A 17,062-nucleotide genomic window follows, 5' to 3' on the forward strand; every position below is an offset into this window, starting at 1 on the left:
TTTGAAATTGGTATGTATATTAATGATCAAAACACATCAACTAACTTGAATAGCTTTTAGATATGTCTTCTTATTCTTTAACATTCTTATATATGCTCTCTTTGTTGGATTTACTAGATTCAAGCAACCATTCTCTGTATGGCACACTGAACAAAAGTGGATTGCTCTCATTTTGGGATTCTTGGTTCTCTATAATAGTAAGTAGTATTTGATTTCAATTCTAAAACTGTTTTAGACCCTGTTTATGTCCTGCAATATATTTCTGATATCTGGCTATTCAGTTTGATTAATATTGTCTTTAGAGTTACATATATTTCACTTATTTTGTTCAGCTTTTTGGTATTTGCTCATTCCATTTATACAAAGGAAGAGAATCGTAGTGTATTTACATTCTATTTCCCAAAGGGTATTTTAATTACCTCATTGTGGATTCTTACAACTGTTTCATTCATTATGGTCAGTCTTAACAAGCAATTTGATACAGTTTACTCATTTGAAGAATTGACATACCACAATTATATTACCGCAGCTATAATATTCTTATTAGCTCTATATATTTTACAACTTTTATATTATATTATTAGAGGTGTTGGAATGATGGGTGACCTTCCAACAAAGTATTCTTCCAAATTTAAGGTTATTTATGGTGTCACACTTTTTGTGCTCTTTATTGCTATTGCAACATCAGTTATTTCATATTCTCTTGGAAAGCTTACATCCTTCTTATTCTTGGCTAGTCATGCCTTGTTGAATTTGTGGCCATTTGCATTGGCTATCTTCTTCCTTCCTTCAAATGAAAAACACATTGGAGAAGATAGAGATGAAATCAGAATCCTCCAAGGCGCTGATGAAGATGATGATGAAGAACTCGAATTACGAAATGAGGATGAGCAAAGTGATGATCAAAACGAAGAATGAGTGTATTTATAAAATTTAATTTCAATCTATTTACATTGTTATTTAATATTTACATACTTTACACAATTATTCTTGATTCAATAACTTTTCATAATCTACACCCCTATCTCTATAAAATTCAAAAACAATTGGATTCATAAGACTGAAATACAATGGTGGAATGAAAGAGATTAAAATCATGGTTGAATAGCCGAATGGTAGTTTTGGAGATTTCTCATAAACTCTCAATTTGTAATATTCTCTGGTTGCATAGAAATGATGATCTGCATGGAAAACAATATTGAAATAGGCATAACTACTCATTCTAAACAAGGCATCAAAGCTATGAGTTTCATTCACTGGTTCATACTCACCATCATCCCTCAATTTTCTCTTCAATCCATAATGTTCAATATAATTCACACATTCAATAAGAATAATGGCAATCAATGCAGTAAGCAAGTAGGAACTCAAACCCAAAGTACCAAACTTGTAAAATACAAACGAGGCAAACAATACCAATGAAACAGTACTCCAGAACATTTCTGAGAAGAGTAAACTTGGAAGTGTTGTGTTAAATCTTCTTCTCCTTCTTTCTCTATGCTCAGTATCAATGTGCCAAGCATTCATATATCCACCAATACAAGATCTCACAGCAAAATTGTAAAGATTTTCTCCAAATCTTGCAGTGGCAGCATCTTGAGGAGTTGCTGCTTTCTTATGATGAGAATAAACATGTTCCAGAGGGAAATGTAAATAACCATGGAAAATTAAAATAATCCTAGCACATAAATTCTCAATGAAGGTTCTCTTATGAAGTAAATCATGAGAAACTGCTCCTGATTGACCCAAAGCAACACCCAATGAAATTGAATGCATGAGAAATTGTTCAGCAGTCAACAAGTGAACTCTACTCAAAGAATAGAAAAACAAACAAGTTAATGAAATCGTATAAATGATTGGAACCATTCTATACAGGGTACTATAGTCTCTTGTTTGTGAGTCAATTTCCTTCTTATCATGTTCTTGATTCATATAGACGTACTCCTTTCCATTGTAAAAATAGTCAATCATTGGAATGATTACAAAACCAAATAATGGACCAGCCAGAAATGAAGTACAAATTACAGTTTCATCAGAAGGAAAATACTCTGAAATTATAACAGAAATGTTGTGATTATTAATAGTAGGAATCATTATAGTCTCTGGAATTGTTGTAATTGTTTTATGAATGAAAGACAACGGCTGAGTAATGATATGTTTACGAAGAGGATGATCAACACTTTGAGATAAAGCCCACCACGAGAATGCATGTAAACAAACAAGAATATGAATGTTAATCAAGTAGAGAATTGGGTTATTCCACAAGGGTGGATTTTGACTTGTAACATTTGAGTTGTTATTTACAATATCACCACCACCAACTTGTGATAATTCATCATGATTATTTTGATGAATTTCATGAGTCAATGCACCATTCTCATTCTTCTGGGTTGTTGATATCAACATATTTACAAGATCCTCTTCTTATTCCTTACTTCCTCCAGAGTGGTGGTTTGAGTGTTTGAGTGCTTGTTGTATTTTGTAAAATAACCGAAAAAAATTGAGCTTGGCAGTGAGATTGAGTGTTGATTTGATTTTTTAGTTTGATTTATCTCTAGATGGATATTTGCCAAACTTTAATCTCGATTGAGATTGCATGGCGGAAGAGATGTCCTCTCTCTAATTGGTTCGATAACCGAGTGAATGTTGAGCATAAATATAAATAGAGTGAATACTCGTCAATTGTGCATAATGATAATAATCGATGTTATCTTTAATTTGATTGGATTGAAATGTCTTCAACACGTTTTGCATTCGAAAGGAGTTTGATTCTTTTTTACAAATTGAAAGAGACTTTAAATCAAAATAGGAAATATTAAAAGAACATTGAACATTGGGGTGCTGTTTTTATTTTTAAAGAGAGAACATATTGAATAAGGCACATCATTGTCTGTAAGGCGTTTAACATGATTTTGAAATTCACATTCCCTCGAAGAAGATGATGATTAGTATTTGGCTCCTCTTTAGTATTGGGTGTGAACATTTGTTATTGACCTTCGAAATTAATAAGGGTCCAAAAAATTGAGTTTCCTCCTTTTTTGTGAACAAATTATTAAAGATTGCAGAGTTAGTGCAATTTCAAAGTTCACAAATGGTGCTATTTTAAAATTGCATTCAAACTGGAAATCAATAAAAAACAAAAGAAAAAAATGAAAGACTTTGAAAAAGCAGAGCTTCCCTTTGATATTGTTCCAACTTCTGATCACTTTGATTATTTAGAAGCCTTGCAAAATGAAGAATATTATAACAAGGGAATTATTTTACAAATTATCTTTGAAAAGGAGAAGGAAGAATTTCCATCAAAAGTATTCTCCGATTTGATGAATAGATTGGTGTTGAGAACAGATAGTTCGGTTCTCACTATTTTGTGTCCATTGTTTTCTATTGAGATGCCGAAGGGTAATTCAAAGTTTACAACTGTTCGGGATTTGTTACTTGCTATCAAATATTCAATTGATGATATGCCATCTAGTATTCAAAGTCAACTCTTGCCAAAGATTGGTGTATTTTCTGAAATTGTTAACAATGTAGATTATGTTCCTGATTGGTTCAAATTGATTATTGAAGATCCACTTGGAAATTCAAGAATTCAATGTAATAGAATAGAAAACATTTCAACATTGAAGGATTGTTACGATAGTGATCCAAATGTTCATGCTGATTTCTTTACTCGTACAGAAGCTGATTGTCTTGAATTTGATTTGATTTTGGAAATTGAAGAAAGACCAAACACACTTTATGGAGATAACGCTTTAGAAAAGATTATTGAACTCATTCAAAATTCATCTAAAATTTTGGGATTGACAGGAGCAGGTATTTCTGTTGAAAGTGGAATTTCTGCCTTTAGAAACAGTGGCAATAGTCAATTGCAAAATATTTGGGAAAAGTGGAATCAAGATGAAATGACCTACCAGAATATTCTTTCTAAAAAAAAGATAAGAGACGATTACTTTGAGATGCATGCGTTCTTGAAGGAACAAATTTCCAAGGCAGAACCAAATGGCTCTCATCACTTGTTCGCTCAACTCAAGGAGAAAGGAAAGTTGTTGAAAGTTATCACTCAAAATATTGATGGCATGCATCAAAAAGCTGGACTTTCAGATGACAAAGTTATTGAAATTCATGGCAGCTCCAGAGGAGTTGTTTGTACCAAATGTCGTACATTGGTCGAAGATCCAGAGAAGATTTACAGTCAAGTCAAGGATTGTGTCTTAGAAGGAAAATCTTTGCCAGATGAACTGGTAACATGCAAATGTGGAGGTGTTTTGAAACCAAATACAATCTCATTCGGTGAAGAATTACAAGATAGCAAATTAATTGAAGCAAGGCAACAATGTAGAGAATGTGATTTGATGATTATTATGGGAACAAGATTGTTGGTTTCACCAGTTAATCAATTACCAAAGTTGGTGGCTGCAAGAAATGTCCCAGTTGTCATTATTAACTTGGAGAGCACACCATTTGATAGAAATAGTGTTGCTGTCATGAACGGCAAGAGTGGTGAAACTTGTAATTATATTCTTCATCGTTTAACCTCTATCAACAATCAAGAACGATAGCAATAAAAAAGCTTATTCCTTTTTTCCAGCCAATTTACACTTCCAACAATCAAAAGAATCGTTAAATTTTTAAAAACAAACACAAAAAAATGAAGAGAAAACCAACTACACAGTCATCACAAGATCAAAAGAAGAATAGACAGAAAGAACATGAATCGGTTATTTCGAAAGGAACACCTTCTGATTTTGATGAAGAGGAAGCCAACGAAGATATTGAAGACGATGAAAATATAATGGAAACTGAAAATATGGAAGAAGACGAATATGATGATGATGATATTGTGAATACACAACTTACACAAGGATCATTAGAAGATTTAAAAAAGTATAAACCTGTAGCACCAAAATATGCAAACTGGTCAAGACCACACCTCAGCAAGGATTCACTCTATGTAAAAGGCACAGCATCAATTGCTTTCCAACAAATGGATGCCGATTATACATTAGCCGAACAAAAACCAGGCTATCCAGGACCTGCATCAGGCAACGTACCTATTGTTCGTTTGTATGGTGTTACTGAAGAAGGGTTCTCTGTGGCATGTCACGTCAGAGGTTATACACCTTACTTTTATATTGAACAACCAGAAAATTTCAATCCTGATCAATGTAGAAACTTTGCACAATTTTTGAATGCTAGAATGTCCGAACGAGGTATCAAGAAGGCAGGTAAAGTTGACGAATATGTTGTGAATGTTAGTATTGAAAAGAAGAAGAGTTTGATGCATTATGCATTTGATACCAAAAAATCATTTTTAAGAATTGAAGCTAGTATCCCTCCTATGGTTCCTCACATTAGAGAATTCCTTGAAAAGGGTTTTAACGTTCCTGGTATTGGGTTTAGAAAATTCCTCACATATGAAAGTAACGTTCTGTTTGTTTTACGTTGCATGATTGATTCGAATATTTTTGGTGCTAATTGGGTAGAGCTTCCAGCAGGTACATACAAGTGGAGAAATGAAAATGATAAGACTAGTCATGCTCAAATTGAAGTTGATATTTCATATGAAGATTTAATAAGTCATGCCCCAACAGAAGAAGGCTGGCACAAGATTGCACCTCTCAGAACTCTTTCATTTGATATTGAATGTAAAGGTAAAGATGGTCACTTTCCTCAAGCTGAATCAGATCCTGTAATTGTTATTTCCAATTATGTTACTGTTCAAGGTAAATCAGAACCACTCATCAAGAATATTTTGTGTTTAGGAGATTGTGCACCAATAGTTGGTGTAGAAATCCATTGTTTCAAGACTGAAAAAGAAATGTTAGAAACTTGGAGAAATTTCGTTATTGGTATCGATCCTGATATTATTACAGGTTACAACGTTATTAACTTTGACTTACCTTATTTAATTAACAGAGCCAAAGCTTTAAAGTCTGGTTCCTTCCCATTCCTTGGTCGTATTGCTGGTAAGAGATCTCAAATGAAAAATAGTACCTTTTCTTCAAAAGCATACGGTACCAGAGAAAGTAAGGATATTAATATTGAAGGTAGAATCCAACTCGACGTTATGCAAGCAATTCAAAGAGACCACAAACTTTCCTCATACACTTTGAACTCGGTATCAGCTCATTTCCTTGGTGATCAAAAAGAAGAAGTTCACCACTCTATTATTTCTACACTTCATGAGGGTAGTGATGAAGATAGAAGAAGATTAGCTTCATACTGTCTTAAAGATGCTTTCCTTCCAATTAGACTTTTGGAGAAATTGTTGATTATTATTAATTATATTGAAATGGCTCGTGTTACTGGCATTCCAGTTTCTTTTATTTTAAAGAGAGGTCAGCAAATTAAGGTTATTTCTCAATTGTTGAGAAAAGCTAAGAAGGAAGAATATTTAATGCCAACTATTTCTAAAAGTGGAAAGAAGGAATCACTTGATGAAGAAGGTGAAACATCAGAAGAGACTTATGAAGGTGGTTTCGTTTTGTCACCAAAAACTGGCTATTATGACATTCCAATCACAACTCTTGACTTTGCTTCTCTGTATCCATCCATTATGATTGCTCACAATTTATGTTATACTACCCTCTTAAAGAAAGAAGATTTGGCCAAATTGAGTGAAGATCAATATGTAAAAACTCCTAGTGGTGACTATTTTATCAAGAGAGAAGTTCAACAAGGTTTACTTCCACTTGTTTTAGAAGAACTCTTACAGGCAAGAAAACAAGCTAAAAAGGATATGGACAAGGCAACCGATCCTCTTGAAAAGGCTGTTATGAATGGTAGACAGCTTGCCTTGAAGATCAGTGCCAACTCTGTGTACGGTTTCACTGGTGCCCAAGTCGGTATGCTTCCTTGTCTTGAAATTTCACAATCTGTAACTTCTTTTGGTAGAGAAATGATTCAACACACAAAGGAAATGGTTGAAGAAAATTATACTATTAAGAATGGTTATGAAACTAATGCTGTTGTTATTTATGGTGACACAGACTCTGTCATGGTAAAGTTTGGTACAAAGGATATCAGGAAAGCGATGGAACTTGGTCTTCATGCTTCTCAAGAAATTTCAAAGACTTTTGTCAAACCCATCAAACTTGAATTTGAAAAAGTTTATTATCCATATTTACTTTTGTCCAAGAAGAGATATGCTGGTTTGTTGTGGACAAAACCAGAAAAGTTCGATAAGATGGACGCTAAGGGTATTGTCACAGTCAGAAGAGACAACTGTGCCTTGGTGAGAAACCTTGTAAATACTTGCCTCCATTTAATTTTGATTAAGAGGAGTATTGAATCTGCTGTAAATTATGCCAAATCAGTAATTTCTGATCTGTTGATGAACAGAATGGATATCAGTATGCTGGTTATTACAAAAGCTCTAGTCAAGAAGAGTGATAAATACAAAGCTAAACAATCTCACGTTGAGCTTGCAGAAAGAATGAGTAAGAGAGATCCTTTAACTGCACCTCGTGTCGGTGACAGAATTCCATATGTTATAGTTAAAGCTCACAAAGGTGCTAAAGCTTATGAAAAGAGTGAAGATCCTATCTGGGTTTTAGAAAATAGTATTCCAATCGATGCACAATATTACTTGGAACATCAAATTAAGAAACCTCTCGAACAAATTTTCCAACCTATTATTGATAACACACAATCACTCTTTAGTGGTGATCACACCAGACAAATTGCAGTACCAACACCTTCCAAAGGAGGTATTATGAAGTTTGCTCAAAAGCAATTAAGATGTCTTGGATGTAAAGTTGTTCTTCCAAAGAATGGTGGTACAACAATTTGTTCTGATTGTTCTCAAAAAGGTGTAGCTCCAAAAATTTATGAATCTGCCATCAATAAGAGAAACCACTATGAAGATATTTACAGTAGAGTTTGGACTCACTGCCAAAGATGCCAAGGTAGTTTGCACTCTGATGTTCTTTGTACAAATAGAGATTGTCCAGTCTTTTATATGAGAAAGAAAGTACAAAAAGAATTGGCAGACAATCAAGAAATTCTTAACCGATTCGATGAAGAAGTTATTCATGATTTTTAATCTCATGGTGTTGATTGTATCTCACCTAAACGAATTCAAAATAATGAATAAGACAACTACTTAGATAAATTTCCATTTAAATTATTAAACCCATCTTACAATAGATTTCCTCAAATCCATTTCACTAACTTGTAAAATCTGATTGGTGTTGCTTTACTTTCAATACCTTTAGATATTTCCAATTTTATTTGGAGATGACTTAATCGTTTCGAATAAACATAATCACCATTCGGAGAGACATGTTGTTCATTATGTATAAATAATTCTAAAAGACAAAATCATTAAACATGAAAATAAATGTTTCTATAGATGCCTTAATCTCGGCAACGTTTCTCTTATCTTTTGGGTTGTCATGGTACCCGTTAATTCCTCCTACATCCAGATATTTCAAAGACCTAGAAATAGTCTTATTGTTGACTAATGCTCTACATACTTCCAAGTTCGAAGCATGGATTTTTAACTTTTCCAGTTGAAGAGTGCATTTGATATTCAAGACTTTATCCCTATCTTCAATTCTATAACAAGAGAATTCCAATTCTTTCAAATTTACCCAGACAGAATTAGTAAGTATATTTGAAAAATCCTGTTCTTGTATCCAAATTTTAAGGACAAGCTTTCTCAAATTAGAAAAAAGCTGGTTCCTGCACATTAGTTGAATGTCTTCTGTTTTTACATGTTCAAAATCCAATGTTAATTCACTTAAATTACATAAGTTGAATGTCCCTAAACTAGCAATTCCAAAATTATTAAACTCATTATTAGACAAAGTAAGGGTTTTGAGTTTTTTCAAAAATGGGCTGTTAAAAATATCTGACAGACCTGCATTGCCCAACTTGTGTGAAGAAATCGCCAAAATTTCCAAATTGGAAAATGTTTCACAATTAGCAATCAGCCCAATCTCATCCCCAAGACTCATATCTTCGTAACTATTTTCCTCATCCATAAATCCTTCAAACCTACTCAAATTCGTCAAATGCAATTCTTTCAAATTTTTCAAATGAGGATTTTGAATAAATTTTCTAAAGCCTTCTAACTTTATATTTTCCATTACAGCCAACTTGGAAACATGCTCCATCAATCTGTTCTCGGTAATTTTACAGAATTTAGGAAAATCTCTGAACAATGATAATTCAATCTGGTGAAAATGTTTACTAGCTTCTAGCCAAGATTTAGAAATAATTCGTAAACTGAAGGCCTCGTTTCCTCCGATCAATTCCATAACTATTAGGCAAATGTCAGGAATAAAAATCTCTGTTTGCATTTTTTTTGTAAAATTAAAAAAACTCTAATGAATTTCCAAGTTATTCCAATAATGAGTACTTTCTTTCAACTTCTGAGAGTTGTTGTCGTAATTGATCTATTTTGAGTTTAAGATTCTGACAAATATAATCATTCATGAACAATTCGTTGTCATCATCGTTAATGTCTATTGTCACTAGAAAATCCTCTTGCAAGTTAGAAGAGTTTTCTTTGTAGGAAGATATTGAACAGCTTGATTTTTCAAGTCCAAGTTTCGTTTCGATTTCTTCTTCATCAATGAATTGAATTTGCTTGCTTTCGAATGGTAATTCATCCAGTGATTCTAATGACTGAGTAACTGGCATTTCCGACAAACCTGCAATGGAGGATGTTAAAGGTTTGTTTTCCATACCCTGTTTTGTTAGCATGTTATCTCTAATTAACATTTGTTCAACAAGGTTTCTTTCTTTCATAAGCTCCTCAACTTTGTTAAATACATCATTTTTTTCATCCCCTATTATTTCATAACTATTTGGATTGAGATATGATTCGTGTAGACCTATTGATTGCAAACGTGACAGAACACTCTGTCTAAACATTTCATCAAGATGATCATCGCCTGAATCTATCAAAATATTGCTTTTTTCAGTAGAAACTGAGTTTGAGATTATTGAATCCAAATTCTTAACTTCAGTACTTTCTAGAGCCATTCTACTAATTTCTTTAATATCAAAATCAATTGCATCTATGGAATCGATTGATTCTTTAATAGAATTATCACCCTGTTTGAAATTAGATGCCTTTTTCTTCCTAGATGGTAATATTTCATCCAAAATAATATTTGTATCCAATTTACCTAAATTGTCAAGATCGTCCAGACCCTTCCGTTCAGTCCTTTTTGTGGGTGGTGCTGTTCTGAACCTCTTAATATATTCTGCAATTCTTGCTGGTCTGGTTGAACCCTGTTTTTCCACATACCTCGGACTTGACTTTAACGATTCATGTGAGCTATTACCACTCTTTCCTCCAATCGATTGGTTACTTGAAATTGAATCTCTTAAATCTCTTTCTCTTTGTTTTTTGAGAGGCATCGAATCTCTTGACAAAGTTAATTCATGATTTGATTTTGCTGAAGAAAAGCTATTCCTACTACTAGAAGTTGAACCAAGCTCATTTAAAGACTGTGCTTGATCATTTACAGACATTACTTCCATATCCTCATCTTCATCCAACATGAAAGAAAGAGATTCCTTCTCATCATTCTCTTCATCTTCCTCTCCAATATAATGAAAATTTAATTGTTCATCCTTAGATTGCTTCTGAACAGGAAGCTTGCTTGAATCCTCCCTAGATGATAAAGAATTACTTGAACCCCTCATTGCCTTACTAGAATTATTAAACTCGAAATTCCTTTGTTCAAACTCCACCGATGATGAAGGGAACTTTTGAATTCTCATCTCTTGCTCCGAAATTACCCTTGAAGAAGTTGTTGGTCTTCCATTTCTAAACATTTTTTAATTCTTTTCAAAATATTGGCGCCAAAACAGAATGTATGTGATGGAACAAGTTATTTTGTTTTTCCATCCAGCATTCGAACTCTATCAACACAAGCTTTTATGCTTCAACCAAAAATTATTAAAAAAAATTGTCCCATTCAGTGATGGCCCGTTATTCAACACGTTCTGCTAACGTTGTTGCAAAAAACAAGAAGAAAAACTACAATTCTGTAGAAATAAGTGATGAGAGTAGCGATTGCTCTTCGGAGTCGTCACTTGATGATAGTATTATTGTATCCGATGAAGAGGAAGAAGCTACAAATGTAAGAAATGATGAAGAGGAAGAAGAAGAATATGAGAGTGATGAAGAGGAAGTTGACAATGTGGAAACTAATGATGAGGAGGGTGATTCTATGATAAAACCAATTTTAATTGATGATGATGAAGAAGAAGAAATTGTCCAACTCTCTCCAGCACATCAGTTAGACCTTGATGATGATGATGTTGTGGTTGTGACTGGTTTAAATACACCAAAGACACCTTCCCAAGATGATAATACTATCACACAACATGAAGAAGAAGAATCCAATTCTAATAGAATGCACGATGATATCACGCATGAAATGGGAGGATTAGATAGACCAGAGCTTGAAGAAGTACTGGCAGAAGCTAATCAATTACCATCTGATCATGAAGATGATCAATTCACAACACTTCCACCAAACATTATAATTCCTCAACAAACATTTAACAACTCAAAAACCTCATCATCAAATCAATACCCCTCCAATTCCTCACCATCTTCCTCAAATTCTAGTAAGGAAATCTTCTCTTCAACCTCATCAACTCCTAATGTAATCAATAATTCCACCACTCCTACTACTAACAGTTTCAACTCATCAGAGAAGAAAACCAACAATGATTGCACATTGGATTTACCTCCAAACTCTAAAAAAACATCAATGACACCTCCAAGAGAAATTCTCATGCCAGATGAAACTCAACACTCACAAACTCCACACTCAAATATTATTCCACAATCTCCTCATCCATCACCATATACTCCTTCCTGTACAATATTCAATTCACCAATAACTTCACCATCATCATCTCAATATTCCCTTAATAATTCCCAATATTCCCCTCAATCCCTTCCAACTCATCTCAATAGTAATAGTCAAACTGAATCATTAATTCAATCCCGAAAGAGTTTACCCTCAATTAGTTTCGGCCTCTCAGAAATATTCAAGAGTAGAACTATGACTCCAATTCAATATAGAAGAGATAGCCAACAATTAGATTATCAAGATGATGACGAAAAGAAAGAGGAAGATGATGAATTATGGCCAGAAATTAATAATTCATTTATACACAAGGCCAAAACATCAAGTAGTGAAAGAAGAGTTGTTCGTCATCCTTCCTTGGAAAAACAATTTGAAAAGGAACAAAAACAACAAAGAGAACTAAAGAGGAATCTGAAAAAGAGAGTAGAAACCGATGCATGGGATCCAAATATTCATTCGGATTCAAAAAGAAAAAAGAAAAAGACTAAAAAATAAACCTTACTCTATTCATTAAATTGATATTTAATATAATAATATTATTCGCCTTATTCTGCTGCAAAACTTTCTCATGCGACAATGAAAGTTTCAAGTGGGTATGGAACTTGTCTCAACTAATTTATTTTAAAAGATCAATAACATTACAATAAAAAAATGGAACAAGATGAGGAGAAAACCATCCTAAAACTTGATCATCACATCGGATCTAGAGTTTTAACTAATTTTTATAGGACCACTGCCAAGTTTGCCAAGTTGGAAAGTAAACTAATCAACTATTCGCAATATCTTTCACTATTCAAGGGTGAATTAAATATTCACTCAAGTACAAAATTATTATTCAGATCGAGTAGAGATGGATTTTCACTTTCTGATTTTCATTCTCGATGCGACAATCAACCAAAACTTGTAATTATTGTCAAGGCACAAAGGGGAGAGTTATTTGGAGGATACACAAGTCAGAATATCAACGTAGCATTGAATTGTTCATCTGACTCTGTGAGGGATAATGATTCCTTTACTTTTCAATTTGGTGGCGAAAAATTGTACGTTTTCAGATTGTTGCCTTCGAGATTGGAACATGCATTGCATCGATATTCTTCAAGCTATCTTTTTGCTTTTTCTTTCTCTTTCTGGATTGGTGACAATGCCAACCATCAGACACTATCCAGTTCACATGGCCAAACAGAAGAAAATATTCTTCCTGAAGGTAGATTACCACCAGGGAAACAGTATTTTGGTGGAATGAATTTTCTTATTGAGGACATGGAGGTTTTCAAGATTGAGTAATAAAGAAAAGAGAGTGTTGGCTCAATCAACTGTGTAAAGTTCATAAATTATTTTTTGAATTGTCCCAACAGAAGGGAATTCAAAAATTTGCAATGTGGATTAGTGTGAAATTAGTGGAATTTTTTGTAGAAGGTGATTAGACGAAACCTGTTCGTTTAAATGTTGGAGAATTTGAGTTAAACCGTATTAATAAAGATATTTATTCAGTTTTACTATCAAGAGATAATTACTCAATCCCAATACTTGCCAAACATACTCAGATTCCCTAGTAATTTTGTAGAAATTGAGAAATTGGAAGAAATTAACTACAAAAGTGATGACTTGTATTTACTTATTTGATAAGAGGAGAATAAAAGTTTCTAACAGTATTATCGGAAAAGCAAGATGAGAGAATAGAATTAATTTGACAAACTCCTATTACGAATATATTGACACTCATCCTTAGTACACTATTCCCCAAGCCATAAATATTAGAGACTCACCATGAACAAGAAGAAAACCTTAAACGACGACATTCACACGTGTGTTTGAAAAATTTAAACAACCTCCATGAATGTTGTTGCCTTTCATTATAATACGTTCACAATAAGTCTTTGAGTAAAAAAATTCCACGATGATTATTTACTGTTAATTGGATAATTATTTGAGGGTGAACCAATCCCAACCACAATCATCCATTCCTAAAAGAGAAAGTGAACGAACACAACAAGATAAATTGGGAGGAAAAGACAAAATTCACTACACATAAAAAAATGCACCCACATCATCACCTGCCAGCACATTCATCATCAACACACCAACAATTTAATGTTTCATTATCGAGTAGCCTTCGAAGATTATCCGAATCTACTTCATGTTTACTGTTAATTATCATTGCGAGTATTGTGCTACTACAATCAATGAATGTTGTTTATGGAGCATTTCCTGCTAATAATATGGAAGTGATTGGAGGTGGAGGAACCTTTGCAGAAGAAGTTCAGTACGTATCAGTTTCTTTCTTTTTCTAATATTCGAAACTTTATAGCAAAGGATGTGGTCAATCATTCTTTATTAAACATTTTTCAAATAACATTGAAATGAATTACAATGCTACAGGTAAATATTGTCACATTTCAATTTCTAATACTTTCGAATAGGTAGTGGTACTGGTTTATTGAACTTGATCAATTATACATCAACACCTTTCGATTATGCAGCTGGTGAATTAATTCCAACCGATGCTCAATATGCTGCTAATCCAGGTTTACAATTACTTCCATTTATTGGTGTAAACGTTTTAGTTGTTTTCAATTTACCTGGAATTTCTTCTTTAACCTTAAATAGACAAGTAATTGTTGACATTTTTGCTGCTCGTGTGACGTAGGTATTTTTTTACTGTTTTTGATTTAGTTTACAATTAAAGTAAATGGAATGATGCTTCAATTGCTGCATTAAATCCTTCAATTACTTTGCCAGATGCCAAAATTAAAAGAGTTGTGAGATCTGACAGTTCAGGTACTACTGAACTTTTCACATCTGCATTGGCTGCATTTGCTTCAAGTACTGGAGTTTCATGGACACCTGGTGTGCAAAGTATTTTAACATGGCCAAGTGAAGCATCAGATAATATCTCAAAACAAAAAGGTACATCTGGTATTTCAAATTACTTGTACCAAACTCCATATACTATTGCATATAATACACCTTCTGCTGTATTTTCATTCACATCAGCAACTATTATTAACAAGTATGGAACTCCAGTTGATGCTTCTGAAACAACTTGTAAGAATGCCATGACAGATTTTCAAGATGCATTCGATTCTAAATTCTCTGCAACAATTGTAGATGCTCCAGGTCAAAATTCATATCCAATCTCTGGTTATTCATATCTTATTTATAAGAGTTCATCAATTGAAGAGTAAGTAGTTGTGAGATGATATTTCATTTATTAACATTTTTAATAGATGTAGCTTGGCTCAAGTCTTGTACAGATATTTCTCTTATTTATATAGTGGAAATGTTGATACAATTATTACTGCTGCAAGCTTTGTTCCATTACCAAATAATGTTAAATCTAAAGCACAAGCAACTTTGGATAAATGGGTTTGTTCCTCGGGCGAAACTGCAGTGACATCTGAAATTGAGATTGTTGCAGTTGTCTTGTTATCTATTGCTGGTGGTTTTGTTTCGGTTGTTTCTCTAGGTATTGTTTTTGGTGTTTCAGTATATGCTCAATGGAAGAAGAGAAAGGATAGTGAAGAATCTACTGAAACTGACTAAGCCCATTTTATTGTACAATATAAATTTTATTGCATGAAATTATTAATTGACCTTAATCCATAGATTATCTCAACTTGCTTTCTTGCTTCGATTGCTAATAAACAAATGTGAATTTTTTCCCTCGTTCTTAATTTCACACCAGTATTTACAAATTGCTCCTTGGTACATCTTTCTGGATAGCAAACAACAGTCTTGATGTACTTTTTAAGATCAATATTAAGAAGCTTGTTGACCTTTTCATAATTGAAATCATCATGAGACACACCAAATAGTCTGTGAACATAACACCATATAGCAGCTCTGAATGAAGTCGTATCTACATCCTTGATATCATAACATCTATTATCTGTCATGTTATAAATAAACTCAAACTCAGTATCTAATAAATCAGCAGCACCATAGTAAAATCTACTCAATAAAGAGAATGCATTTTCTTCCCAATTGAAATCATGAATAGAAGTAGTTTCATATTCCTTATTCTTTACATCAAAATCTTTGTAAGTAAAGTCATACTTGTTATGTTTGTACTTTTTAAGTTTAAGTGAGCGTTCTCTATTGTTAGAGTTTCGTTTGTAAACACCAGATGTGTTAGAGCTTATAAAGGTATGTCCTGCACTTGGTATCAGACCCTCACTATCTGATTTCTTTGTGGCTCCTTTCATCATATCCTGTTTTTGAGCTTCCCAGAAAGTAACTGATGCAAAGTTTGGCGTTGAGAAGCAATCAAAGTTGTTATAATTACTATATAAATGGTTTGGTACAATTTTAGATGAGTTGTCATTAGTTTCAGTACATTCAAAAGCTTTTTCTCTTTGATGTTTGTCTATTGGTGTATCGTCATCATCAGCAGTCCTTGTTAATGTTTCAACAAGCCTTTGAGTTTCATTCTTTTGTCTTTGTTTTGATTCCTCACTTTCAGTAACAGAGCTGATAATATCTGCAATTGGTGTATCATCATCATCTGGTAAAATACCAATACCATAAATGAATCCCGACAGTGCATGGAAATGAGTCATTATTATTACAGCATGAACTAGCTCGGCCATAGTCCATGCATTTTCTCCAACACCATTATTGCTTACTAATTCAGAGATGCTATCTTCATTAAGCATCCATGGCATGTGGCAAAGTAGTGAATTGAATTTCAATAACTTTTTCAGCTTTTGTGGAATAAACTCGATTCCTTTCAACCACTCCTCATTTCCACCATTTAGTAAAAATTCTACTTCAAGTCTTCTCACTAAATATTTACAACTATGTCTTGATGCAGCCAAAATAGCAATGTAAGATCTCCAATCTAATGGCAGAGGACCGTTTGATTTCATCAAAAAATTATATGACTTGTAGTAAATCTCTGCAAAATGGGCGTGTGTGAAAAGAGCTTGAGAAAGATGAGGAATCACACCATTATCAATGAAAATAGTTTTGAAATGTTCTTGAATGATATGTAAATCATTGAATTGATCACTACCTGATGCCATTTTGTAAATTGGTTTGAAAGAAAGTGGTGAAAAGAATTGAGAAATTGCTCTCAAATGTCCCGAATTGCAATCTACTTTTTGAATACATTTTACACCATAATTCTTATCTAAATCCTCAATTAATTTTAAAAAGGTTGTTGAAATATCCTCAAAAGGACTCTCATAAGCAAATCTAGATATAAGAGGAGAATATCT

General features: G+C 33.3%; 9 protein-coding genes across 9 annotated transcripts; 5 read left to right on the top strand and 4 right to left on the bottom strand.

The window, feature by feature from the left end:
• Positions 1 to 935: 935 nt before the first annotated feature.
• NAEGRDRAFT_80273 (uncharacterized protein) lies at positions 936 to 2,528 on the bottom strand. Its single transcript, XM_002675598.1, has one exon. The coding sequence runs from the start codon at positions 2,404 to 2,406 to the stop codon at positions 985 to 987; it is 1,422 nt and encodes a 473-aa protein (XP_002675644.1). The 5' UTR covers positions 2,407 to 2,528; the 3' UTR covers positions 936 to 984.
• Positions 2,529 to 3,149: 621 nt separating this feature from the next.
• Positions 3,150 to 4,586, top strand: NAEGRDRAFT_80274 (uncharacterized protein; the record flags this gene model as incomplete). Its single annotated transcript, XM_002675511.1, has 1 exon — positions 3,150 to 4,586. The coding sequence occupies one exon, from the start codon at positions 3,150 to 3,152 to the stop codon at positions 4,557 to 4,559; it is 1,410 nt and encodes a 469-aa protein (XP_002675557.1). The 3' UTR covers positions 4,560 to 4,586.
• Positions 4,587 to 4,984: 398 nt separating this feature from the next.
• NAEGRDRAFT_44642 (uncharacterized protein) lies at positions 4,985 to 8,044 on the top strand (the record flags this gene model as incomplete). Its single annotated transcript, XM_002675512.1, has 1 exon — positions 4,985 to 8,044. One exon carries the CDS (start codon positions 4,985 to 4,987, stop codon positions 8,042 to 8,044), a length of 3,060 nt encoding a protein of 1,019 aa, XP_002675558.1.
• Positions 8,045 to 8,309: 265 nt separating this feature from the next.
• On the bottom strand, positions 8,310 to 8,960 carry NAEGRDRAFT_69299 (uncharacterized protein; the record flags this gene model as incomplete). Its single annotated transcript, XM_002675599.1, has 1 exon — positions 8,310 to 8,960. One exon carries the CDS (start codon positions 8,958 to 8,960, stop codon positions 8,310 to 8,312), a length of 651 nt encoding a protein of 216 aa, XP_002675645.1.
• A 385-nt stretch (positions 8,961 to 9,345) lies between these two features.
• Positions 9,346 to 10,740, bottom strand: NAEGRDRAFT_50234 (uncharacterized protein; the record flags this gene model as incomplete). The annotated part of the gene is made up of 1 exon (XM_002675600.1): positions 9,346 to 10,740. One exon carries the CDS (start codon positions 10,738 to 10,740, stop codon positions 9,346 to 9,348), a length of 1,395 nt encoding a protein of 464 aa, XP_002675646.1.
• A 203-nt stretch (positions 10,741 to 10,943) lies between these two features.
• On the top strand, positions 10,944 to 12,338 carry NAEGRDRAFT_50235 (uncharacterized protein; the record flags this gene model as incomplete). The annotated part of the gene is made up of 1 exon (XM_002675513.1): positions 10,944 to 12,338. One exon carries the CDS (start codon positions 10,944 to 10,946, stop codon positions 12,336 to 12,338), a length of 1,395 nt encoding a protein of 464 aa, XP_002675559.1.
• Positions 12,339 to 12,494: 156 nt separating this feature from the next.
• On the top strand, positions 12,495 to 13,127 carry NAEGRDRAFT_69302 (uncharacterized protein; the record flags this gene model as incomplete). The annotated part of the gene is made up of 1 exon (XM_002675514.1): positions 12,495 to 13,127. One exon carries the CDS (start codon positions 12,495 to 12,497, stop codon positions 13,125 to 13,127), a length of 633 nt encoding a protein of 210 aa, XP_002675560.1.
• A 752-nt stretch (positions 13,128 to 13,879) lies between these two features.
• Positions 13,880 to 15,028, top strand: NAEGRDRAFT_69303 (uncharacterized protein; the record flags this gene model as incomplete). Its single annotated transcript, XM_002675515.1, has 4 exons — positions 13,880 to 14,106; positions 14,152 to 14,222; positions 14,264 to 14,486; positions 14,530 to 15,028. 4 exons carry the CDS (start codon positions 13,880 to 13,882, stop codon positions 15,026 to 15,028), a joined length of 1,020 nt encoding a protein of 339 aa, XP_002675561.1.
• Positions 15,029 to 15,398: 370 nt separating this feature from the next.
• NAEGRDRAFT_80275 (sestrin) lies at positions 15,399 to 16,974 on the bottom strand. Its single transcript, XM_002675601.1, has one exon. It carries the CDS (start codon positions 16,865 to 16,867, stop codon positions 15,413 to 15,415), a length of 1,455 nt encoding a protein of 484 aa, XP_002675647.1. The 5' UTR covers positions 16,868 to 16,974; the 3' UTR covers positions 15,399 to 15,412.
• Positions 16,975 to 17,062: the final 88 nt, after the last annotated feature.

The sequence above is a fragment of the Naegleria gruberi genome (assembly GCF_000004985.1).
Source record: "Naegleria gruberi genomic scaffold NAEGRscaffold_33, whole genome shotgun sequence".
NCBI classification, from domain to species: domain Eukaryota; phylum Heterolobosea; class Eutetramitea; order Acrasida; family Naegleriidae; genus Naegleria; species Naegleria gruberi.